Raw genomic sequence first — 27,516 nt, 5'->3', positions numbered from 1 at the left:
TTCTCTAATCAAAGAAGTACATTTTCCCATCTCTGCTAGTTCTGTCATCTTCACTAACCATTCCTCTTCTGTGGGTATTTCAGAGTCTTTCCATATTTGCGCATATAATAGTCTCACAACAGAAATCATATATAAAAATAACCTTCCATGGCTCTTTTCTAACTGAATGTCCATTAATCCCAGCAAGAAAAGTTTTCATTTCAGTTGAATGTTGATCTTTAAAATTCTTTGTATCATTTGTATGTATTTGAACCCAAAAACTTCTGGATTTTTTACAAGTCCACCAGGCATGATAAAATGACCCTTCATGTTGCCCATGTTTCCAAAATAAATTTGAAGTACCTTTATACATTCTAGACAATTTTTCTGGAGTCATGTACCAACATTTTATAAAAATTCTCTCTTAAGTTATAATGCAAATTTAAACCCTTTTAACCATATATTTTCTTAATATGTTATGTCCAAAGTTCTTAGCCCATTAAGGTTTAAATATTTTTTGAAGAAACTGTTGTAATATGTTTTTTCCTGCTTTTGTTTCTATTTCTTCTTTTCTTAATCTTTCTTTTCTTTTTTTTTCATAAAAACATATACATTTTAGAAAACATACTAAAAGATGTCATTTTTTAAATTGTGGTAAAACAGAGTTATTAGGAATTAAGGCAGAAGTGTAAAAAAGTAACTCACTACTCTTTTCCATAAACATAATCTGTTTTTAGGCCAGCTAGCTAGGTAAGATAGTTCACAAAACATCCTTGTATAACTATTCCTGATGTGGACTAAGTAGCAATGAGGAGGAACAAAGTGGGGCATCTTCCAAGATCTCTTGGCTTCCCTAGAAGTGCAACTGGACAACTTAGGATCATGTGACTTGACTGATCTCCCAGATGTTGAATCTAATCTTTTCAGTTTTTTCCATTTTCTGGTGCAGCTGCTGCAATGGCCTATCAGTAGTCTACTGAAAACCGGCTGGGGACTGGAATTCCAAGGAGGGCTTCGATTTGGATCAGAATGGGTTACACCTGTCTGTTCCACTTCAGGTAAATGACATTTTGTTCTGAATTATTCCAACATGCCTGGAATCATCCTTCGACTACATCTGATGCATAGCTGGAGCTACTACACGTGTAGTTTGTATTTCTTCCAAGTATCTTGATCTTGTGCTATGAGAAAGGCTATATGAACATGAACATCAGTTAGAAGGTCCATACTAGGATGTTTTACTTTCAAGTTTCTTATTAAATATAGGCCATTGCTTCCCACTAAGGGAAGCAAAGACTCAAGGCTGCTGATGTGAGTTTTCTTTTATTTGTGGTCCCTGGCACTTTAAGACAGCAAAGGACCACACCTGTACTGCAGGGAGATAAAAGAGAAACCCTGAAGGCACAGGGGGTGGGTGTTAGTGGAAGAGGGAAAGGGGACTGTTGGAGAACTAAAATAGCCAGTTGTGTGTGTGGAGGAGGTGGAATTAAAGCAGTTGATGGAATGAGCAGTGAGATTCAGAAGCTACTACAAGAAAGGCAGTAAAGAAGAAAGTAAAGTATGAGACTCAGAAACTACTACAGCTGAGAAAGGAGTAGCAGAGCCTTAAAGTTTTACAAGGCTTCCAAAGACACAGACCAGCTACAGCCAGCAACAAGTAATTGTTTTCTCCCTCCTCCAAGCTGGTAAGGACCAAGAGACAGAGAAGCAACACAGTCAAAGGCTACTTCAACTTCCAGCAAGACCTACTGAAGTACAGGGGCTGGAAAGTGGAGGATAATACAGGTAATCCTTGAGTTAGGACCAATTGTCCAGCAACTGTTCAAAGTTACGATGGTGCTGAATGAGGTGATTTACAACCTTGTGATTACAATGTTGCAGCGAGCTGTGGTCATGCGATTGCAATTTCTGACATTCCCTGCCGGCTTCCCACAAGCAAAGTCAATGGGGAAGCCAGTTGGAAGTCGCTCCTGCCGCTTTTTTGTCTACCTGTGCTTCCTAGGGCCTGCCAGCAATAACCCTTGCCTCTCATAGCATTTGCCTGTGCTCCAGAGTGCCTGCCTGCAACGCCCCTTGTGGCACCTGCACACCTGCTGGCCTGCTTGCCTGGGACTCCTGCCTCTTCCCGCCTAATGACCTGGGGTTACGATGGCAACTGGGACTGCCAGGATTGCCATCACTAAGCAATGTGGTCATGTGATGTTGTGCTTTACAACTGCATTGCTTAGTGATGGAAATTCCAGTCCCAATTGCCACTGTAACTTGAGGATTTTAAGCTTTGGGAAAAAGGAGCTGAATTCCCAATCCTTAAAGGGGGGCACTGGGAAAGCACTGTGGCAATGCTGCCTTTATGCTAGGAAAGCTGGGCATTTGAGAACCCAGGGCAGGAAGGAAAGTTGTAACTTGGTTAAGGATTGTCACTTGTCACTTACAGCTATAGCATTGTCCCTTATAAATATATTAGGCACAGATAAGTAGATTAGTTGTATATATCAGGTTTAACACATTAGAAGTGTGTCTCTTATATAATGAAGCAACTTTGTGTACATATCAAAAGAAAAGCATTCACCCTCCTGGTCTGTGGTTTGTAACCCTCTCACACATTACAAAACATTAAAATAAAATTAAAAGAGGAAATCTTAATTTAATAATGGTCCAACATCTATTTACATGTAATATCCATATTGTAGAGGAATTTGGGACCTATGGTTTGTGTAGTATGCAGTTCCACTGCAGTAGGCAAGGTTTTTCCTTGAGGCAAATTCCTAAATGGATCACGTGACCACTCTATGTGACTCACTGCGGAAAGGTTATCGCTGCAGATCGGGGCCCTGGGCCCACGGCTGAAGGAGACCGATAACAGAATTCAGACTTGCTTTTCCTGGGAGAATCGTGAAGAAGGAAATTCTGTTGCAATGCCAATGGGCAGCCAGATGCTGATTGTTTATGCTGGGATACCTTGATGTGGGCAGAAAGGCTCATCCTGGAGCAGCCTCAACCTGCCCGGCCCTTCAGGTTAAAGGCTACCTTATTTAGTCGTAGTCTTTACTTCATTACTCAGGACTTTACGTATCCTCCATTTCTTATATAATCCTGTGTGTAGATTGCTCAAAGCTCTTGGCATCTCTTGACCCAATCACCCAGTGATTGCTCTATTCTTTGAATGCTCAGTAAACAAACCTGTTGCAGGTTTCTAGTTGCTTTGGTTCCTTATAAGTAGGCAGGATTTTTCCAAAACAACACGATTTAACTTTTTAGGGCAAATAGGGCTATACTCTGTGACATACCTTCATCAAAGAAAAACCTATTTTTCTTCATTCAAACTGAACTGAAAGATTGCCCATCTTTTTTTAATGTCCTTTTTACATTATACAGACTAATGGGTATAACGGGGAATGTAAAAGGTGATGCAATAAATCCTCAATCTGAGGATGACTACAAAGGTATTTGCACAACAGGAATTTGCTGATACCTACCCTTAAACACTGCTGAAGCCATAATTTGCATTTTTTAAACTGTGAATGCTTGTCAGACTTAGTTGAAAATTATACTAACTACAGTAAATACTTCCTGCAAGAACCAAGTTGTCACCATAAGGTTCCTATGTCTCCTAGCAACCAAATTATAAAACAACTATTGCAACTCCTTTCATTCCACTGAAAATTGTGTTTAATTAGACAAGAGCAAGGTAAAAATACAGAAGCAACAACCAAATATAACATAAATAGTGTAACAATAGCATAAAACCTAAAAATAGAGAAAGGGTGAAAATGAGTAAGATAGAGTAAAACATAAAACCAATAGAATCATAAAAAGAAAAGACAAAGATTTCACAATGTCATCACACCAAATTGGACATCTTATGCCTTTTTATGGAAATCCCTGCAGATAGAAACTTAGCAACTCTAATGGTGACTGTAGAATTCTGGTCTCTGAGTAGGAAACTAACCACCTCCCCCTCATAACCTATGTGGTTTTTGTTAGGAAGTGATGAAAGTACAGTATGTCTCCACATAAACACTGCAGTGCAAAAGGAAAAGAGCACTGTAGGTACATATTGTGCACCATACAGCATTTGGAATGTAGTTTAATCTTTAAAAAGCCCGATGGCAACAGGCATGCATCTGCCGCCTTTGGAGTGGAAAAAACCAAAATTGCCTTGGCAATGTTGTTGCTTTGGCAGAAAGGGCTCTAATTTGTTCCTACCAAGCTCCAGGGGCATGAAAAAATTATGCCAAGGTATTTAAAAGCTGAAACTTGCTCAAGTTTATTATTTCCAGTTTGCCACTGATATTTGTGGCAACTGAGTCTTCCTGAGAAAACCATAGTTTGGGTCTTAAGAGTGAGTGCTTGCATGCCCTTCTCCCTTATGGAATTCTGCTCAGGCTGGCAGATTTCTCCTGAGGCCCATCTGTGTAAATGAATGAACTGCTGCATCCTTGCCTTAGAGCAATATTGCAAGCGCCTGTTGCTGAGTTTAGGAAGGAAGATTTTCTTTTTGATTAAGACATCTATCACTGAATTCACATAGATATTAAACAGTGGGGGAACTAGAATACAATCCTGCTTCACTCCTCAATGGATTGGAAGATCTGCAATAGAGCTGCCAGCTCTATCACATCTGAGTGTCTGAATTCTCATACAGCATCCTAATTAGAGTAGCTGTTGAGCAACCATTGGAACAGAACTGAAGGCTAATTTTAAGTCAGTGAAGGCAAGGTATAAGGGACAGCGTTGCCCATGTGTGAATTTTTCTTTCAGAAATTTTAAGATGGGGCCAAGTTGCTTGTTGGACTTTTCTCCCTGGTTGTATCTCCCCATCCTGTTAAAACTAGCAAGAGAGGCCTGCTCCGGGTCCCATCCATTAGGGAGTGTCATCTGGCAATCCCTGGAGGAGAGCATTTTCTGTGGTGGCCTCTGCCCTCTGAAACATCATCCCCCCAGAGATCAGATTGGCCCTGACCCTGCTGACCTTTCCCAAGGCCTCGAAGACCTGATTTTGTTACCAAACTGGGGCCCTGAGTTTGTGGTTGAACCCATATCATGGATGTGTTAAATGTTCTGTTGGCTGGTCTTTTATCTTGGCTGCCATATACAGTATGTCCTTGATTGGCTTATTATAATGCTTTATCTTGTTTTTAATCATTGATAGCTGCCTAAAGATGGGTAGCTGTATACATTGAATACAGAGCTGGCAAATAAGATGTTACCAAATTTATATAAACAGTAAACAATATAAGTGCAAATACATGGCCTTTATTTTGTCTTGTTGTTAAAGTTCTGTCAGCAATCTAGATAAACCTACTCTTTCTACTGTATACAATATGACTGCTGCACTAAATACAGTAGATGCTTCAGTATCAGTTAATTTTATCAATAACCTGCTTCTGTTTGTTCATTCAAAGGTAGCAGCCAACTCCACATATGACACATACAAACCTTCGGTAGTACTCTTCACATATTTGAAGGCAAGATAAAATAAAATCTGGCAATGGTTGAGCTGTTCCTATCCTTCCTAAAACCTAATAATTCCATTAGTCTTATAATATCCATGGTTACTAATTCTTGGGATCTTGTTTATCTCATGCACACATGCATACACAACATGTATTTTCCTATACCCAACCTATAGCTCTCTGAAAAAATTCCCATTTGTTAAACACAGGAAAACAGTTTGGCCAGCTGTTTTGGTATAGCAACTGATACACTTTTCAGGAGTCTTATTTTTAATTGGAGCCTTATAGAGGCCCCTGAAGCAGTTAACTGGCAACTGAGAATTGCACTGATGCTCACCTAGCGACCCACTGACATCCCACACTAGATGTCAATAGATCCTACTGAAATACAAAGCCCATGCTTCTGGGAGAATCTTTTCTTCAATCGGCATTTATTACCTATTCGATATGTAATCAGTTCCTAGAAACAGGTCTCCCTGTTCTCCCTTATAACACAATCAAGTTCCCATCACTGTAATTTAGCAAATTCATCATTTCATGAACAAGTTAACAATGATCATGTCCTCTAGATCTTAATGTTTGATGGATAAGGAATTTGTGCACCATTATCTTTTCTTGTCCATCTACAGCTATTAGAAAGTTTGTGAAATGGCAACTTGTTTTCTGTTGTGCATTAAGTGGCACAAGACCCTACAGCTGGTCCAGAATGCCACAGCTTCAGAAGTTACCAGCATCTCCCAATTTGCCCCATAACACCACCACTTTGAGGGCTGCACTGGTTGCCAGTTGGCTTCCAGGTATAATTCAAGGTGCCAGCAGTCCCTTGTTCGGGACCTGGGCATCTGCAGGACTGCCTTCTCCCTGTTCTTTCTGCCCACCCAGGAATGTCTAGCAAGGTGGGCTCACTCCTTGTTCCTTTGCTCTAGGACTGCCATTTTCAGAAATCACAGAAGCAAGAAGAAATCTTAATCAGTGCCCCCCCTTATGGAATAATACTCCCCTCCAGATATCCAGATGGTCTCCTCTCTCCTGTTTTTTAGGGATCCTATTAAAGCATGTCTATTTCATGAGGCCTCGGGAACTGGGGTGGTCTTCCATGTTCTGTCTTTTGTTTGGTGCTGTTGAAGGGACCGGATTCCCAGTGCTATACCCAGCTATACGTTCCCATATATTGTTATTTTATTGAATTGTGGCTCTGCTATTTTACTGTAATGTATGATTTAATGCAACAGTTGGGAAGTATGCATGTATGGGATTAATTAATTAGGATTAGTCAACAAGTAAATAATTATTAGGTAGAATGATAAGATTTCAAAAGGGCTTCTGATCTTGTGAAGACTAAAGGCTTAACGTATTAAAGATAGCACATCAAAAAGCTTGACTCTTACTATTTCTTATTTGTAAAAATTCAGCCTATTTTTGAGGTTCAGCTAGTTCAGCTGAGATGCCAAAAGGCCAGAAAGCAGGGATTGCAGAACTTTCACTACATATCTGTATCTAGCACAAATTAAGTCATACCTCCATCAATGCCCATTATGAATCGGCCCAGAATAATCATTTCCAAGATTCCTGCCATCTGTGAGAAGGCCATCAACAATGCAGCCACAATGGCAAACACATTATTTAGCAGCAGGGTTCGCTTTCTGAAAAGAAACAAATTATTTATTACATCCTTACAGTGCCAGATAAACAGCTTTTGATAAAGCAGTGTAATTAAAGGTTATCACTACAGATGGAATAAGTTGAAGGTACATCCATAAGGCCAAAATTAAGGGTAAACAAATATCCTTCAAACCTCACAAGGGACGGCAATAGTAAACCATTCCTGTATTCCCCCCGCAAAAAAACAAAAACCCATAGATAGGATAAAGATCTTTCAAAATCACAAGACAAAAATACCATGGATCTAAAGGAATCTCTGTAACTCTCTTGCCAGGGAGTCTCTTCATATTTTGTCTTAAATTAGGTTGGACAACTTGTAGCCCCAGAGCTGTGAAGATTTGAACAATGTTTGAATACAGACTGTTTTCAAATGACTCACTAAACCACAATGTGCTTTGCTTCCGTTTTGTCTGTATCAATCTAAGTCTTTAACAAGGGCCCAATCTAGTACAGGTCACTCTGGCAGGTCTCTAACCCTGAGCAGGATTCAACAAAATTGATGCTCAGTTCTCCCGTGAATGCATAGAATGGCTATAACTCTTTTTTGTTTTTCCATAATTCTCTCTCTCTTGTGATTTTAAGTTTTATGAATAAAAGAAGAAAGCCAAATGTCACATAAATTGGTGCAGGACATTTCAATCCTTTACATTCTCATTTTTAAAAAAAGTGTCTAAATTTGTTAGCTTGGACCAGAATGCCTTGCCAGTCAGAAGAAGCAAATGTCTATATTCACAAAGGTGTTCAGGAGCATTGGAGGTTCAAGATGACTTGAGAACTAAAGGAAGCAGGCCAGTATTATTCAGCCTGAGATACGTCACATAATAAATGCAGGATGGAATAGAAATCCAAAGCAAATCATATTAATCCAAAATAAACAAGAAGAAAAACAAAACTGTAGAAAGAGTAAAGCAAAGCTGACTGGTGGCTGATGCTCCCTTTAAGGTATTTTGGATGTAAAGCAATGGATTAGAAGGTTTAGTTTCAGGAATACCAACTGCTCCACAAGACTGCATTCTTGCAACTACAGGTATTACCGCAAAGTAATCTGCCATCCTTGCATGCCACACATGCAAACAGATGTAGGAGGTGGGAATGGGCTCCGTGGTCAGTTGGACAACAGCAGCTAGATCCTACCATACCCAATATTTAAGGGGAAATCTTGCACTGACTCTTCCAGGGAACATGTAGCAGCAGTGGGAGCATTATTTTATTGGGGGATGGATTGCTCTATTTCTCAGTCCCACCAATACTCTCAAAGAAGTCCTTTCTGCCTCCTCTGAGGAAGAGATTTGCCTAACTTCATAGAGCTGCTGCTGCTGCTGCTGCTGCTGCTGCTGCTGCTGAGCTATGAATTTCAGTGTCCACAAGAAGACCTTGAGCTGCAAGAAGGCAGGAGAGTGAACCTGGCCAATTCATGCACAACTCTCTCTTGCATCAAGTACATGAAATTTCATTTTGTTTCCACATCTGAATCAAATACAATGCTGGGGGAGGCTAAAATACTTCTTTGATACCATGGGGGAGGTGGCATACAATTATCAAGATTCAGATGGTGTCCCAGGAGAATGAGTACAGCAGCTGGCATTTGTAAACCCATTCCTTTATGTTACTGATATCTGGGAGTGATGTGGAGATGTGGATTGATGGTAGATCTAGATTTGCTCAAGTTGCTGTCTTCCATGGTTGCCATTGTAAGCACAGGCAGTGCATGTCTAAAGAATAAATCCAGGAGATGGTTAGGAGTACAACTTCACTCTAAGTAGCAACTTCTTATGAGGGGTTTGATGTCTTCCATGGTAGCCTCTCCAAAACAATTTAGTTGGTGGATAAAGTGTGAGGGGAGAAGTGTATTAGTGACTGGCTAAAACTGGTAGTATGCAGAAGACTGCTTGCATTTTCCCAGCTGTGGCATACTTTTGCCCTTGCCACTTGGGAACATGGATCAAGTTTCAAGGGCTCTTACTACCAATGCCAAAATATAGTCTTGTTACCAACTTTTAACCCTACTCTTAAGGTTCAGAGCTATTCTTGAAAATAGGGATGGTGGCTGATGCTCGGGTTGGTAACATTATATCTTCCTGGTCTAAAAGGACAGGTGAGAATAGAGCTTAGTGAGTACAAAAGGACATGTCTGAAGCCACAACCGTTCTCATGGACATCCAACTGCCTGCTCCTGGGCTAGGACATAAACTAATTCTCCTGAACTCAGTTTGAGGAGGATTAAGGGTTAAGGAGTTTCAAACGTCAGAACATATTTGTTGAGTTTATCCAGAAATAAATAAGACAATTTTGTCACAGATAGGACTACTATAATTGGACTGCCAAACTCTGGATGACCACTAGATGGCACAAACTGTGATAGCGCCTCCTAAACAGTATTTTTAAAAGCAGGACAAGACTTTTCTTTTTTCAAAACCCCTACCCAATTTATACAAAGTTATATTGCATACATTATTACTTGCTATTAATCACAATTGTTTTATCATGGGAAGTATCTTATTTAGAACTTTAAACTGCAGATGCCATAATATTGTCAGCTAGAGGAGCACTTTTTTGTCTACATTAAAAGAAAAAAATATTGTATAGCACAAACTTTTTAGTATGATGCTTACCGACCAAAATACTTGACAGCTGGAGTAACGATTAATGCACCCACAAGTCCGCCAATAGCAAAAACAGACACAGATAAAGTCCACAACAAGGTAAGTGACTGTTCAGTGATTGACTGGTTATATCTTCTTTCCCAGGTTTCATTGTAAAACTTCTTAATAAACTACAAGCAAGTGTAGGGAAATATAATTATGAATCAACATATTTTTTAAAAAACGAAACCAAATTATTTAAATTGGACCATTTAAAAATTCTGCTATAAAGAGTCCTCTTTTAAAAATGAGACCTGCATTTTACACAAGCTTACCTACTGACTTTTATGTCATGTATGGAATGGGAAAACCCACCAGGTCCCCTTTTTGAAAGTTTAAAGGTTGCATTTGGGATTGGTTTGTGAAGAGAGACAAGTCTGCCCCCATTCCACTGGTCATCAGGGGAGGGGGCGGAGTGGCTGCAGGCTCTGTCCTTCACCTCTGTGTGATCCTCACATTTGTGGAGGCTGCAGACAAAGAGAAAGTCTGCAAAGGACCCTAAGCAGCACCTGCACCCTCCGTGGCCAGTTTTCTCATTGTTGCAGGGAAAATAGCTGCAGGAGCATGATATACAGTGCCTTGAGTTGTATGAAACAGAGGAGGGTTATGATGCCACCCACAGTCACTTTTAGGTGAGATGGGCAGCTTTACAAATTAATTAATTAATTAATTAATCAATCAATCAATCAATCAATCAATTAAATATGATGATGAAGGTGAAGTGTTCCTGCTCTACTGAGCCCTGGGCCAACAGGATCTCTTCTCAGTGTTGTAGCTTCCCCTAAGACCCTCCTTCTCCAGGGGTCTGGAACAGATCCTGGAACATTCGGTCTGAGAGCTGGGCTTCTTTGTCACACACCATGGTCTCAGCTACAATCCTTCTCCTGGACGACATCAACTGCCCTCTAAATGTGCTCCAGAAATAATGCAGTTAAGCATGCAAACACTTTGGCATTAGTTATGTCAGGTTCCAGCTGGAGTGTAGTGAATCTATCATTGCTAAAAACATGTTTAAGAAAATCAAATTACAAAATTGTTTACTGCTGCATGATTGCCAGACCTGAATTTAGTTTTGCAGAGCCCTGAAATACAGAGCATGCTATCCTCTGCAAGAAGTATGTCATCCCAAGACCAGCTCCAGAGAGGCTTCTGTCAGTAAGGATCTGCCAGAACTATACAAGATCTGCATCTGCATCCCCGGAGCACATCCAAGCAGCCAAAACAAGACTTAGATAAGTAGATATATATCAAGTCCAATGCTTCCTAAAACCCAGAGCCCAAGAGTATTTATTCTTCAAGAAAGGAACTGAGTTTGCCTCAAGCTTCATCCAAATTAGATGATGTTTCAGCCATGGGAGAATAGAGAGAGGAGAGAGAGAGAGATACTTAATTGATTCAGCCAAGCTGGACCCAAAGAAAGAATACATCAAATCCCATTGGGAAAGTCTGAAGTCAATGAGCAGCACAGGAGTGGAACTGACGTATTTCCTCTGCCTTCAGCACCTCCCCTGCACTTTATTTGCTCCACTGGGGGAGATCAATCTGGGTGCAAATACTGTTGGATATTTGCAAGATCTACAGCTTTAATAGAATTAACTATAGAGTTAACAAGAGATTACTTTTTGGCTGTGAATATAATTGAATCAGATGGCGAACTCTGTATAAGAAAAGTATTCTTCTTACTTGTTTTGCCTGTTCTGATTTTTCCTTTTAGGGTCACTGCTTAATTCCCTGCTGTCTTGGTATATTTGTATTATGTTATTTATCTGTTTGTTGTTACTTTTATGTATTGTTGAAGATATATTTTATGCCTAATTTTTCTCTTTTGTATATTTTGAAATACATATAAAGATTGATATTTATATTTCTTGTCTTCTCTTAATCTTATTACCCAACAAATACCACAACTGGGCACTAAGAGTGGGCTTCAGCAATGGAAAATCCCTCCATGGGCTTTTAAAAGATCCCTTCTAAGCAAATAAAAAAATCCACCTTGAGTGCTTTTAGTATTAAAAAAAACAAAAAAAGTGGGATAAAATTACATAAATAACCCCCCCAAGTTCTGAGTAAAAAAAAAAGTTGACTCCCCCTCTTGTTCCAGAAAAATGGAAGAAACTGGTAGGAAAGGCTGAGGAAGACAGGGAGGGAGAATCCTTCCAATATCCTCATTCCCTTCCCTATTTTCCTTTTTCAGTGTGCCATGGCTTACACAGCCTGCTTTGCTGATTCTCAGAGGCCCCTTTAAAGCTTAACCTACAATAAAACAACAGATCAGAGTGCAAATCAGTCCTGAGATTCTCCCATCAATCCTGCAATATGAACAGGCTGTGCTGGCATTGCAGAGTTGTTGTTTTTTTAACGTTGGAAACTCAATTGTTCTTCACACTTCAGATGAAACACTGGCAGGGAGTTCTGGGAATTGCAATTCCAACAGTTCCAGAAGTCCCTAGGCTGGGAAAGGCCAAACTATTTGGAGCATAAAGAGATAATTTTGCTTTTCTCCCCCTTCTCCTTTCCAACCTCTGTTGATTTCCTCACTGAAAACTCAGCATCTTGGAAATGGTGGATTCTTAAGATGTTCTTTTTTCATTTGCAATGCATGTATTTTCCACACTTCCAGAGTTTATTTCCAAATTAACTGGCACTCATTCAACTACCTCTTTGTTATCTGAAGGAAAAAAATAACTGACACACACAAACAGGTCTCTGTTAGCTATCTAGAGACTGGTTTGTACTAAGCTATAAGGGCCAAACGCAACACAGAAGTGTTTTTCCTTCTGAAGAAGTCACCTCTGAAGTCATTTCTGAATAAAATGTCCTGTCAGTGTTTACTAGACCAATCACTGAAGCGTGTAATGGATTTCATCAGTGAACAAAGTGCAAGTAATGGGGTCAAAGGTGCAAGATAAACACAATTCCACCGTGACTAATTTCAGCGTTCCAGTGAAAAATAACAATCTGTACTTTGACTATCAGGAACGACCACCAACAATATTTCTATGATAATGCATTGCCATGCTGACTATCATGTAACAAGCCTTCCTTATTAGTTTACTTCTAAATATCATGCTCCATTATTTCCACATAACAATTCATGATTTATTAATTTGTAAGGATGTATGTAATTTGTCCAATTATTTCTACAAATATTTTCCTCTTTCCTTCTCTCTACTACTTCATGTTTGTGGCCCTTGGCATTAAAAACAGGTATGCTTTTTAATGCAGAATCAAACCATGTTGCTTGTTGCTTATTGCCAACAAGTGCCTTAATTGTCATCTAATAACAGCTTTAGGTGCACTACTGGAACAACTGTGTAACAAGTGTTTGTTTTTCTTTCTGTTATTTGGTTATTGTATGGTCAGTTTCCTTAAATATGTTATATTTTTCTAGGCTCAAACCACCATATTCTGCTTGCAGGCACTCTCTCCCCGCATCTGGTCTCAGCATGGCAACTCTATAAGGGCTCTGCAAAATGGACTTGCAATGAACAAATGGTGGTCCATTTGTATAAACTGTAGCAATGATACTGACAAGTGTCAGAATTTCTTTCCTCAGCCTTCTGAGTGTAGTGACCTCCCTGTATTTTTTTTCAGTCTAAGATGGTGTTTCTTAAACTTTTTGCTCTCAGGAGGACCCCATCCCACTTTTAAAAAGATGGAGGACCACAAAAGAACTTTTGTTTGTATTGGTTATATTTACTGATATTTACTGTATTAAAAATTAAAATTGACACATTCATAGAATATTTATTTATTGAATCATGTAAAATAAAAATATTATGAACCCATTATATATTAACATAAATAAAAACTATATTTTTAACAAAGAAAAAGTAATAATGAGAAGAGCGACATTGTTTTAAATTTTTGCAAATATCTTCAATATCTGGCATATAATTTTGATTTCCAGACCTCTGAGAGGGTCTTGGACCATGCTTTAAGAAACAGTGATCTAACAGGTCTTTTGTAAAAAGTTATGAGCACCAGAAGTATCACTAAATTTGCTCAGATAGCTCAAATCTAAGTCCTGGTTTAATGCCAAACCGAGAACAGAATAGGATACACAATATAAGTAATATTGCTTTGTTAATAATGCTGAAGTAAGAGCTGTGGCAGCTCCTTTTTTATATCTGTTTGCATCCCCAAATGATAATGGAACTGCTATGAGTCAGAACGAGCCACAATCAGAGATGCTACATTAACCTCTTTGGAAAACAGTTCCTATAGTTACGGCCTATTCAAGGAAATTTCAACTAGTTAATTTTACAGATTGACTTGTATACCAGGTAACCTGTACACCTGATATTTCTAAGCATCTCCCTAAATTGTAAATGTATAAGAAATCCAGTCAACCAGTATTAAAGCACTTTGGGGGTTCAGCTTTTAAGAATGGGAATTAGCCAGAGGGAGCCAAGGAATTTCTAGCAAAGCACCACAAATGAATGAAGCTTCTGTCTCTCTGTCTACATACTGTAGCTACAGTATTCATAGCCCAAGTGTGGACCCAGTGTATCTGCAAAGAGGAAGAAACACATGGAACTTAATTTCCCCAGCCCACTAATATTAATTTACTGTTACATCTACAATAACGTGTAAAGCCTACTGGCTACATCACACTTTATGGACTTTTATTTCCAAAATTAACAGCTATGAAAACAGTAAGGATAACTTATATGGATATTAATATGCACTCTTGTGCAAGTTATACAAGCAAGGAAAAATAAATCATAAATACAAGAAGAGTGCTTTCACTAGACTGAGCTAAAGTAAGAGTTTCCCTCTTCATATTCTTTACTAAAGTTTAAAAAGGAAAAACCAAAAGAAAATATCAATTGTGAGATATATTAATTATCTCAAGATAATATGAACTCACTCGAAAAGATAATGGCTACCAATGCAATATACTAAGGGTAGATAAAAATGAACAATTAATAAAAGGTCTTTTTGAAAATACATAATTATGAACCACTCCAGCGAATTTGATCAGGTTGCCTGAAACCATCTTCCTTGCTTCTTTCCTGAAAAAGAGCCAATTCAGAGGTAGACAAGGAAACAAGGAGCACAGAACAAGCATAGACCTTGGGAGGCTGCACAAACCTTCTCTTACTACAGTCTGTTGCTGAGCCAAACAGATTTTAGATTTTAAAAATCATTCACTCACCACTGTTGGTGCATTCACCACAGAGAGATTGTAACCATAAAGGAAGGAGGATCCAAAGGCTCCAGCTAAAGATGCTGCTATAAGACTAACAGACCAGTTCTGAAACGAAAAGGAAATATTGTTAAATCAGAGCAACATTAATTCAACCACAACTTTTAATTTAAATATTCTTAATGGCTTCTAAAACAAATGTTCCTTACAAGGCCAAAGTTATCTTAAGACCAAATACCTTTTAAACAGTACTTGGAACATTTAAACAGTAATTGGAAAATCATATCCTGCTAAACCAAAATCAGAGAGAAATTGTCTTTCTTCAGGAATTTACATGAAAATGTATTTAATTAGAGAACTTAATAAAATAGAACATTCTCTTAGGATGTAGCTAAGAAGTCTAGCAACCTGTCTATTCTGACCTGTTTACTCCAGCCTTCTCCAGTTTGAGGATCTGCTGTTGTTCTGGGACTACAATTCCCAAAAATTTCAACTCAGATGTTATCCATGCTGGGCTGCTAGAAATTCTTGGAGTTGTACTTGGAGGGCAAGAGATGGGAACGTTTGGAATATGGGTCAGGATCAGAATTCCTGAAATGTGGTGTTGATTCATTTCATGAGTGAATTCTCCATAACATTGGAGAACATTCTCCACCTTCAAAGAACAGTTTTCCTATTTTTTTTAATTCTTAAGGAAAAAAGTTTCAGTTTCCAGCAAGTGCACCAACTGTAACAATTCCTTTCTGAATCACTTTGGCTAGCCTCCCCACAACCTGATGCCCACAGGTGTGCTGATGTACAAATCCCCTCACTCCTAGCTAGCACGAACAAGTTTCACTCTCCCCTAGAATAGACAACATCTAGAGCAACTATAAAACTGTTATTACAGCAATGGGTCTCATTAAAATGAGAACAGACAGAACAGAGCAGAGTTCCAAAAATGGCCAAAGGTAATATATTCATTTACAGTTATAAAAAATAATGAATTGCCATACTGTATATGCTAAGCCTGAAGTCATTCCTGACGTTAGGTGATTATTAACCAAGTACTTCATGCCCATTGGGCATTCAGATAAACAGAAGGTCGTGTATTATATCCAAAGTCATTACACTTTGGGTAGAGTGTATATCTGGTACACTTATGCACCTACTATTTTGGATATTGATCCCAGTAAAGTCTCCTTCCATCTTTTAATCAACAGGCCTGGGCAAAAATTCTTCCATGTAGTAGAACAGAACAGAACAGAACAGAACAGAACAGAACGGAACAGAACAGAACAATAACTTTATTGTCATTCCACTATACACTATACACCAAGTGCATAATAAAATGAAATTCTGTTGCAGTTGGCTCACAATTACAGTCAGACACTAAAACACAACCAAGATACTATAAAATATGCATTCTCTAAACATTTGACATTTACACATAATATTGAATGTCATTTTGGCAAAGACTGCATGTTGGGAAAAATAGAAAATATGAAAAATCCTTGTAGTGATCACGTTTTGTTCTATGCAATCACATAGCAGTCTATGTCTGTTATAGTAGTCAAAGTATGCATCAATGATTAAAGAGGTCAGGGCATTCATTCTCAATTACATTTTAGGACATTCCCAAATCGAACCCTCAGGAAGTTTCTATGGGATTTCTGTGAGATGAATATATGTTACTACTGATGAATACAGCATCAAATATAATACCCGATAGTAATAATAGAGAGCCAGTTTGGTGTGGTGTTTAAGGCATCAAGCTAGATACTGGGAGACTGTGAGTCTTTAGGCGCAAAGCCAGCTGGGTGACCTTGGACCAGTCTCTCTCTCTCAGACCTAGGAAGAAGGAGGCAAGAACAAAATATGCCCCAAATCTTGCCATAAACAAACAAACAAACAAACAAACACCAACTGTATCCAAAACTGGGGTGAACCTGCTGAGTATGGCTGCCAATGGCACACTATTGAGGTCACTCTTGGGTGCTCGACTCTGTCAACCAGAGAGGCCCAACTCTGACTTGGCAAGACTAAGCTTATTATTTTGCTAGGAGGAGCAGAAAATTGGCTTGGGAACATACTTCCAGAAACCACAGCTGCATTTCTGACACAGGCTCTTGACAATAATTGAATGCCACTTCAGTATTCTGCATGCCAGAACAAGAAAAATCAGGAAACCACTATCTCTTTCTAAGAAGGTTATGATCCCAGTAAAATATTCCATGTGTATAAAATAAGGTAAGAGGGCCAGTGCGGAAAAGGTTCTTTTCATTCCCAAGTCCTGCAGGCAGTGTTTGGGAAAGGGGGAAGTGATTCTTTAGGCCAGGAAGAAAAGGAAATAAAACAACTCAAGGACCAGGTAACTTAAATAAGAGACTGACAGGATTCAGACAGCCCAGGAAGCTAAATACGATTTGGGGGACTTTGGCTTAGCACATTACATTACTACTGTAATTTATAAGCCATGTTGATGATTAATGTGAACTGAACCAATTGAGACTTATGTAGCAAATTGTAGTTAAATAAACCATGGCTTAGTACAATGTGTAAACCCAGCATGTGACAAAGCAACAAAGTCACAGAAGTCTATGGAGAGAGGCTTCAAATACTTAAGTCATTTAGAATTGTTGGCAGCAGATAAAGTGGAGTAAACAAAAAAACAAATGCCATTTATCAGCATCTTGAACTGAGCCCAGAAGCAAACTAGTAATCAGTAATGCAACTGCTATAAGTTGGGTGTGAAAACTAAGTAACAGTAGCTTCCAGAAACTTAGATGCCCCATGTATCAAAGGCACATCTTTCTGTATCTCTCCCTCTCTTCAGAGGTGAAAATCCAAGCTGCTCAAATAAGAAACCAGGTTTTTCAAGGAGAGCATTATCCTACCCAAAATCCTGCTCAAGAAGACTCTGTATTTCTGTCTTACCTAATTTAAATTATATGGCCTCACTCAGCTCATGACCTTCTAACACTGGAGGGCACGATCCGGTTGCATGCCAGCTACCTTCTGACGAAGATGGAGTGGGAACTGCTGGAGACAGATCTCAGCAAAGTCGGAGGAGAAACCTCCTAGTCAGAAAAGCCTCCCAGAAGCGGAACAAAAGGCCTTCATGTCTCCTCTTCTGGAGACCTTTCAGCAGAGGCCGTAATACTATTATTGCATTTAGCACTGAACCAGTTCTCCCTTAGCTTAATGAACCTTTGATTTCACCCATTACCAAAGCTTCTATATTCCAAATTTAAGCTGAAAGACTGACCGAATGAGCCTAGGGAGAATCTGTAATTAATAAGCAGGGATGCTCAGGCCCCTTGTCAGCCCATTTTTGCAGCACCCAAATCTTGCTGAACATTTTTCTGTGTGAGGGCTTTTGCCCTCAAAAGATACAAAATAGCAATGCTCACCTTCCAGACCTGGGAAATACTTTCTAGTCAAAACTTTCTAGTCCCTTCTGCTCTTCCAGTGACATCATTGCATCACCACACATCCCTGCTAAGCCTGGAGACCCTGCCCCACCCAAAAGAAAGATGACCCAGTAGGAAGAAAGTGAGAAAAGGAAAGAGTTCTCAGGTGGAACAAGGTGGCTTGCCTCTGCCTTAAAGCAGCCTTTCTGAACCTGGGATTTTTCAGGCCTCACTTCCTTAGCAACTGCTGCACAAAAACCTGAGCAGGAACAAGTTTACTTCATACTGAGAAAAAGGACAGAACACCCAAATGGCTTTCACAATGCAGGCTCATTTCTACATAAAACTGAAAAATCAGTGAAGAGAACTGGAGTTTCCTTCAGGCCCCCAATGGTGTTTATGCCGGGCAGGATCCCAGCCAGGTCTCTACCCTTCCCTCCCCCAACACCGCCCCCCCCCCCCGGGCAATGGCCCTCGGATGTTTGTTGGAAGGAGAGAGGGAAGCCAGGGCAGGGCTGCAGAAGGTGAAGCTGTTGTATGAACCAGGCTGCCAGGCTTGAGAAGGTGGCTGGCCGGTGAGGTGGACCCTTTGCATTAGCATGAAGTGCCAGGGGCGGGCTGGCATTCGGGCAGGGATGAAAGCCACAGGCTTCAACCGGTGCCCTGAAAAATGCAGGCAGAATACTGTAAGACAGAATCGCCAGCGGGGCCGCGCTCTCCTTTCCATCCGTCTAATAATAACCCACCTCATTTCCCTGGAGATCTCCAATACTTTCGGCTGAGCAGTATTTTTAGCTCCGAAGCTAGCAGCTGCTGTGCCAAAGTTCTCTTAAAATGGAGGGAGCGGCTCTCTGCTCCCTCTCTAACCCCCCCCCGCTTCTGTCCGGAGGTAAGAAACCCGGCTCGCTCGGAGCGCCGGCCAGCGGAAAGCCCCCTCCCGCGCCAGAGGGGCGCCCCGCGGGCTCTGGCCAAGGCTGCTGGGCTCGCCGGGAGGCGGCCAGAGCATGGTGCCTCCCAGCCGTCCCCGGGATCAACCGCGCTATTCCCGAAAGGGCAGGAAAGCGGACGTCCCGGACCCCGAGCGGATGCCAGGCACGCTCTCGTCCCTCCCGGCACTTGAGAGACCCCGACCGCTCGCGGAGGAAGGCGACGAGCCCGCAAGTCAAGGAGGAGGGTGGTCCGAGCGCACCTGCCACCGGAGGCTCCAACGGCGTCGCCGCAGCGGAGACGGGGCTCCCGGCTTCCTGCTTACGGAAAGGCGAACGCCACCAGGAGCCGCTCCCCTGGGAGCGAGCCCCGGACGGGTTACTTCTGAGGAAGCGGGCGCGCAGAGGTTGCGCTGCTGCAGCCGAGCCACGTGGAGCGCTGAGCAAGATGGCTCTCCTTCCCCGCGAGCCCGCGCGGCGCTACTCACCTTTCTCCCTCGTTGGCTCCGCACTGCGATGAGGGGCACCAGGTTGGCCATCTTCGACGGAGTCCTCCGGCCTCGGCCTGCGCGCGTGGGCGCCCGCGGCCGCCAGCTGGGCTACCTGTTTCCCCGGCGCGCGGGCGGGGCGCCGTAAAGGTGGAGCCCGGGGCCAGCCGCCGCCGGCTACAAAAAGGAGCGCGGCTCGGAGCCCAGACAGAGGACGCAGGCCTCCGCTCCCGGGCTCCTGGGGAGCCGGCGGAGTGGCGCAAGGGCCCATCCGGCGCGGAGCCGAGAGAAGGCAGGCTTGGGACTGCCGCTGCCGCTTCCTCCCCTACCCAGCGGAGCCTTGCCCTGCGGGGGAGTTTTCCCCGCAGGATCGGGATTCTCCCAACTTGAGGAAGGGTTCCAGTGTCAGTACGTGTTTGCACGTGGTTTCTACATCCCTGCTCAGTGATCCAAAATTCTCCAGTTTTAAGTGAGACCGCAAGAGAATTCCAACTACCACTTGTTCTTCAGAATCCAAAAAAACTGGAATGTAAGATCAAAATCATACTTATGCTACCTAGCGATGCCTGGTGCATTTTTACACTGGGAAGTGCTTCCCTCAGGTTTCACCCCCGACATAAATTCAGCAGGTGGCCTCTCTGTGCTCCTGGCACACGGTGGGGGGTGGGGGTGGGGGAATAGGAGCTGTGCCACCGAAATGATCTGACATCAGAAGTGGAGTGTAAGGTAGACAAGTTTGCTGATAAAACCAAATTATTTGGGATGTTTCAAATGAAAATGGGGCAGCGAATACTTCTACAAGAATACCTCCATACAATAAGAGTGGTATTAATGGCAAATGTGGGTCAAAGTATGTATATATATAAAGTGGGGCTCCTGAGAGCAAAGTTAGTTCCTTTGAACAGGGAGAATTAACTAGAGTTTGCTAGTGGAATTCAACAGGAGGAAAAGGCAAGGAAGAGAGAGGAGCAATCAGAAAAGCTATGGGTGCTCAGGGATTGTATGCTTCATCTCCTGACAGAAGTTTATTGTCAATTCAGAGTTATTAAATGCTGCTTCCTGCTGAGAGGAATTCTTAATATATATACTCTCTAAGTTGACAGCACCTAGTAAGATAATCTGAAAGCATGAAAAAGAACATAAAAGCCTTTTACTGGTGGTACTTAAATAGGGAAAGGAAAGGGGAATCCTGCCTGAAAATAAACTCTGTACTTGAAGCAAGTGCAGGCTTGTAGTGGGGCTTCAAGAAAAAGTCAGATTGGAATAGCAAGTGGTTCACTTTGCCTGATGAGAGAGAATTAAGTGTTAGGGATCAAAGGAAAGAGCAGGAACTGACAGAAGAAGCAAGACTCCCAAGAAGCATGGCCAGTGGAGGAGAGCAATGGTCAGAAGCAAGGAGATGTGGGCAATGGCAATTCTCTCAAAGAGCCTCATCAAGTACTAGGGCCATCATGTCTCAGCCAAATGTGATGCTTCTGGGAACTTCTCTTGCTAGCAATTTCCCCTTCAGAGGGTGAATGGAAATTCAGCTAACCTGGACTTGATACAAAGAAATAGGGAAGGCTTAGTTAAGAAAGTGGAAGTTGGCACATCAGCTAAAAGTGACCAAGTTCAACTTCAAGTTTGTTATGGTCATTGATTTACACAAATCTAACATTAAAAACTACCAAGGAAATTAAGAACCAAAGGAAAAGGTAAAGTGCATAAAAAGAGCTTAAGTGCAGTCCTTCAGATACTAAAAAGAGAATGAAATAATAATAAAGGAATAACAATATCCTATTAATAAAATATAATTACTTGCTAAAGAGCTAAATTAAGAACCTCCAAATATTAGTATATTAAGGAAAACAAACTGTAACTTCTCAGGAAATCAGAGGTGATAGTGAGCTTCCCTAAAATCAAAAGAAATCAATGGAGAAGTGGAACTTAAGTGTAACTAGTTAAAATTCAAAAGAAATTGGTTTCTACTTTGAAGGTTAACTATCAGTAATTGTGCTAGTAATTAAAATAGATAAAAATAAAGGAGGAATTCCCAGTTTACCATGCCTGGCACCCTTAATTAATTCTTTTATCTATGGACTTGAGACTCCTCATACACAATCCAACAACGGATAAATTGTTCCTTGTCTGAGAGGAGAAAATCAGGAGAAAACTTTCACCTATGTGTCAGTAAAGGAAAAATGAAGGAAAGGAAAAATGAAGATTTCCAGAAAGAGCCATTGAAATGATCCAGGGATGCCATAATTCCCCTTCAAATATGTCTCAGAGGAGTTTTCCCTTAGAAGAAACAAATACTAAGGGAACAATAACATAAGTGTATTTTATTTTAGGTAGTGTGGAGATAGCAGATAAGAATACACCCAGAGAGAGAGACTGCAGAGATTACTGGTTGCTGTCATCTCATTCAGATAAAGTTCTCTTGCACAGCTATGCCAGTGTTACTCTCACTCTAGCATGCATTGTCAGGCCCACGAAATTTGGTAATAAATGCACAAGGACAGAAAATGAATTTTTAATTGCCGTTGTACTTGTGAATGGTTGCTAACTGAGGTAGTCACTAAACAAGGAGTGGGTGTACTATAATTATCTCCTTTCACTAAAAGTGGACATGACGATAATTCATGTCCACATTCTAAGCTGATGTAACATGGTTCTCAATATTCTGAATGTTGAAGAAAATCACAGATGCTCCATGTGATATGAAACCTATGTTGCCCATGTCATCTTTTCTTCATCTTTTTGTTCTGGTTGTGATACCTGCATTGAATGATTTATGCACATCATAGTCTGAGCTTTTCTGGGTAGATCTTTTGAATAATACGTAAAAATGACTATAAAAGAAAAGAGTCCTTAATGTTAGATGTCATATACATGGCAGGGCCCTTCCTTAACAGGCATGCTAAAGTGCAGTCCTTGATGCAGCAGGAAAGTCTGCTGGCATTCCTTGCCTGCTGTATCTTAGTAGGGGGGCTGTGGGTGGGATATCCTTACATATGCCCTAGAGTCAAGGAGGGCAATTGGTGAATCCTCCCCACTCCTTTCTCCTTCCAGCAAATGTCACCAGCCGGTGGGGAAAACATCCATTGTGGGATGGAGCTGGGACTGAGGGAGGAGGTCAGTGAGCCATCGGTCAAAATGTGCTGCTAAGACAGGGCATTGGTGGACGGTTGGGGTCACCTCCTAGAGTGGGAGAGGCTCGAGTCTGGTTGGCAGTTCCTTGCTTCACTGGGCAGGCCCCCCACTGCCCAGAATCCATTCGGTGGCTGAGGTCTCTCCAGCTTTACCAGGTGGGCTCTCCCAACCCGATAGATGCTCCTGCCTTTGTTTGCAGCAGACCTCAGGACTGGGAAAGGGGCAGGAAAAGAAGGGAGCTGGCTTTTGGCAACTGTCTTCCCATGCCAATTGCAATGACTTCAAAAAGCCTGTCACCTGTTGGGGGGGGTTGTTTTAAACACAGATTTAGAACTTTACTTTGCAACCACTCCCTGCTGTATAGCACTAAGCCTATGTTTAAAAGTGACTAAAAAACACCTGACAGGGTCAAGGGTCCCTTCTCTCTCCTGTTGTACCTCTCAGCTTCAGGAAAGGGAGCAGCTGACATGCGCTGGTGGAGGGAATTGCTGGACCAGAGATCTGGTGGTAGAAGTGTCAGTTTCCTTACTTGGAGAAGTGGGGAGAGATGGCTCTTTGATTGATCAGGTTTCCAGGCTCACAGATCAGCTCATGGGATCTGGGACTTGGCAGCTAGAAATCCCCACCTGCTTCTCTTGCCACCCCTCTCAGGCCTGGCTGCCTGTGGATCAGCTTCCAAGCCTGGGAGACATGGCAGGAAAGACAGGGAGGGTGGTGGATGCAAGGGGAGAGCCCAGCCAGGACAGGACTATACTCCTGCCAGAATGTTCCTAAAAAACAGGGCCCAGGTATTGAAAGGGAAGTGGTGTGCTCACAGCAATCTAAAGGAAATGGGCAAATTGCACTCTGGATTGCCTAAGGAACCACATCTCCATGTCAAGAACTTGTCAGGAGAACAGGGAAAAATTAGAACATTGAAACTGGAACAGCTAAGTTTGTGGGCTGGGAATGAGATGAGAGTATCATCATAAGGATATGTCATTTTAAAATTATGGGGCATCTTCATGCTGTGGTAACGGGAATGTGAGGGTGAGACCATCCTATACCTTCATATGCCAGTGGATAGAGAGAAGTCATTTGAGAAAAGCAATATCCATTGATTGAAAAGACATACTTCATAGCTAGATGAAGCTACCTAGTACAAAATAAAATAAGGTGTGTATATTATAATTGGCATCAAATTTTATTTAGATGAAGTTAGCACACAATTTCCTAATCCAGAAGTCAGACTTTTGCACACCATGCAATAGCAATTGTTCCAATACCTTCTGAAAGCTACAGTGGTCCTTAAAAATTGTGAATCCTTTTGAATTTTCAGTATTTCTGCATAAATATGACCTAAAACATGGTATGTTCTCCTCACAAGTCATAAACCTATATAAAGAGAACCCAATTCAGCAAATGAACAAAAATATCATTTAGTGGTGAAAATGAACCAAAGCTACATATTTGTGTGTGGCAAAAGTATGTGAACTTCTAGGACGTTCAGTTCACTGGAAAGGGAAATTAGAGTTGGGATGATAATCAGGTGTGAGTGTGGGAGGTCCTGCCTTATTTAAAGAACAGAATTCTGGATATTCACTATCGAAGTCTGATCAGGTATGTGGAAGTGTGTCATGGCCTGACAAAGGAGATTTCTGATGACCTGCGAAAAACTTGTTGATGTTCCCCAGGCTGGAAACCTATTTCCAAAGAGTTTGGACTCCATCAGTCCACTGTCGGGCAGATCATGTACAACTGGAAGCAATTCAACACCATTGTTACCCTCCACAGGAGTGGTCAACCAACCAAGATCACATCAAGAGCAAGGTGTGTAATATGCCAGGCGGTCTTCAAGAACCCCAGGGTAACATTTAAGAAACCAGCAGCCTCTCTTGCATTGGTGAATGTGAATATTCATGAGACCTCCACCAGGAGAACACTGTGCAACAATGGCGTGTGTGAAAGTGTTGCAAGGTAAAAGCCACTACTCTCCAAAAAGAACATTGCTGCCTGTCTACAGTTTGCGAAAGACCACATGAATAAGCCAGAAGGCTATTGGAAAAATGTTCTGTGGATAGATGAGACCAAAATAGAACTTTTTGGCTTGAATTATGTGCCATCATTGATGGAACTATGAATTCCAAATTGTACCAGCAAATTCTACAGGAAAATGTCAGGGTATCTGTCCATGAACTGAAGCTCAAGAGAAAGTGGGTCATGGAGCAAGACAACAACCTAAAACGTGCAAATTGTAGGACCAAAGAATGGTGAAAGCAGAAGTTAATGTTTTGCAATGGCTGAGTCAAAGTCCTAACCTTAATCCTATAGAAAGGTTGTGGAAAGACCTGAAGTAGGCAGTTCATGTGAGGAAGCCCACCAACATTTCTGAGTTGAAGCTGTTCTTTAAGGAGGAATGGGCTAAAATTCCTCTCAGCCAATGTGCAGGACTGATCAACAGTTATCGGAAATGTTTAGTTGCAGTTATTGCTGCCTTGGCAGGGGGCACACCAGTTACTGAAAGCCAAGGTTCACATACTTTTGCCATACGCAAATATGTAGCTTTGGATCATTTTCCTCAACAAATAAATGAACAAATATAATGTTTTCACTCATTTGTTTAATTGGGTTCTCTATCTAGCTATAGGACTCACGTGGAGATCAGATAGATTTATTTATTTATTTAATATGGCTGGCCAACTCACACACAGTGACCCTGGGCAGCTTACAGAATTAAAACCCATGATACAAAAAGCATTTTTTTCAAAACCAGTCCACTGTCAGGCAGATCATATACAAATGGAGGCAATTCAACATCATTGTTACCCTCCACAGGAGTGGTCAACCAACGACAATCATGCCAAGAGCAAGATGTGTAATACTTTGGGAGGCCTCCAAGAACCCCAGCGTAACATCTAAGGAACTCTCTTGCACTGGTGAATGTGAGATCACATTCTAGGTCATATTTATGCAGAAATATTGAAAGTTCAACAGGGTTCACAAACCTTTAAGCACCACTGTATGATAAGATTTGGCTTTCTTCAGCTTTTGAGTTATGGAGGAGAAATAATCTGGGCCTTCTTCACAGCCTTAAAACTCAAGGAAGGTTTGGGAAAGGACTTATGCCTACCTACATTTCCAACTGTGGAGGAAGTTTGTTTCTGCATTACACAGAAACTCTTCTTTATAACTCCAGGATGGGGGCAGGGCAGAATCTCTAATTTTCTGTTGCATTTTGAAGGAAAGGAATCAGGGGCAAGTTCCCAGCCCCAGGAGAGAAACTATGAGTGACCACCAAGTTTCCATTGGTTGATGATATCAAGAGAGAAATGTGGACCCCTAGGATTTTTACATTGATGATGCTGTAGTAAAATGGAAAGCAGATCAAAAGCTGTCTGTTGTATTACTTCAGAGATTTATGGACCACAGCAGTGTGATAGTTAATGCTTGCATCCAAAAGGTTATTGATTCTGGCTTGGAAAAAAATCATGACGTTTTGGAAAGCTGCTTATAGTTGGCACAGTCTCAACAACATGGATCAACAGCCTGACTCTATATCCCTGGCATTCTTCCTCTGAGATTCCAAGAGTCTCCTTCAACAATAATTCCTCATAAAATACATATTCCTGTGGCTCAGAACTGAGGCCAAAGATTCTGGATCCATAAAGGATTCATAAAGATCAGAACACCATCCACTTAATATTCTTCCAGTGGAAACCAGTCTTCTGAAAGATGCTTTGTGAGGCCTACACTCAGTTGTGGGATTCGGGCTTTGCATGTTCTGGCTTGGAGCTATTGGACTGATCCAGTCAATTATAATTGCAACAGCTTTTAAATGTTTCCTCAGGTATTAGTTTCCCAGCTTCGACTGATTCCAATCTTAGCTAACTTTGTTGGCAGACAGAAGGAGTTACATCACTGCAATGCCACTCTAAGTGATATTTAAAAGTCCAAACTGCTCTGTTCTCAACACATTGCCAAATATTTGAGCTTAAATCACTTAACTATTATCAGTTGATGCAATTCTCTGTTTCCAAATCAAATCTATTGTTTAAAGATTTCAAAATAAAGAAAAAGTACACTTGCCACTTTCATCATTATTGCAGAACTGTCTTTCTCTTCTGTTTTCTCCTGTTTAGCCTTCGCTGTGTGACTGTCCATTTTGTTATCTGTTGATGACATGGAAAGCATTTTAATTGAATTTCCTTAAAATTAAGTAGCAATATTAATTCATTCAAAGTAGTTCAAGACTGCTCATATATAGCTAACACCCCCTCCCCCCAGTATTACCATTGATACTGTTAGCATCATGGGATGATAATTTTTGGAAAGTTTATAGCTCTTGGCTTTTAATTTAGAGAAAATGGAAATAATTTGCTGTGTTCACAGTGACCACTTCATAGATCAAGGCAGTTTTAAAATCAGTATCATTCCACCCATTCTGGATATCAGTAATTCTTCAAAGGCTTTGTCAGAGAACTTTTATTACGGTAAAATAATGTTATGCAGAGAAATCATGCACCCTTTCTCTTGTCAATTCAGAAAATTAGTATTTTTTGAGTACTTCTAATAGTTACTGCAAAGCCTGTGTTTTGAAATACCAGGATTCTAGATCCCCATTTTGCTAGTGAAGTCTAAGAAGAGGCTTGGGAAAAGCCAAGTCAAGAAAGTTATGGTGGACTTCCAACTCTGTTAAGCTGGACAATAT

The 27,516-nt window shown here is 41.1% G+C and overlaps 1 protein-coding gene across 2 annotated transcripts in view; it reads right to left on the bottom strand.

The window, feature by feature from the left end:
* Positions 1–26,969, bottom strand: part of SLC2A9 (solute carrier family 2 member 9) — a 49,507-nt gene extending 22,538 nt beyond the window's left edge. The window contains exons 1-4 of one of the 2 annotated variants that reach the window (XM_088130423.1): positions 26,895–26,969; positions 14,901–14,999; positions 9,710–9,870; positions 6,954–7,078 (exon numbers count right to left, since the gene is read on the bottom strand). In XM_088130423.1, the coding sequence (XP_087986549.1) occupies positions 6,954–7,078; positions 9,710–9,870; positions 14,901–14,999; positions 26,895–26,969 (460 nt within the window). Of the gene's footprint in view, positions 1–6,953; positions 7,079–9,709; positions 9,871–14,900; positions 15,000–19,697; positions 20,289–26,894 lie in introns of those variants that run through there. The other variant, XM_007432347.4, reaches the window with a different exon arrangement.
* Between the last annotated feature and the right edge of the window lie 547 nt (positions 26,970–27,516).

The sequence above is a fragment of the Python bivittatus genome, unplaced genomic scaffold (genome assembly GCF_059951505.1).
Source record: "Python bivittatus isolate LINGU-HERP-01145 unplaced genomic scaffold, Pbiv_v1 ctg000070_np1212, whole genome shotgun sequence".
NCBI classification, from domain to species: Eukaryota; Metazoa; Chordata; class Lepidosauria; order Squamata; family Pythonidae; genus Python; species Python bivittatus.
The sequence above is the reverse complement of the archived record's forward strand: the minus strand, read 5'-3'. Positions and strand labels throughout refer to the sequence as shown.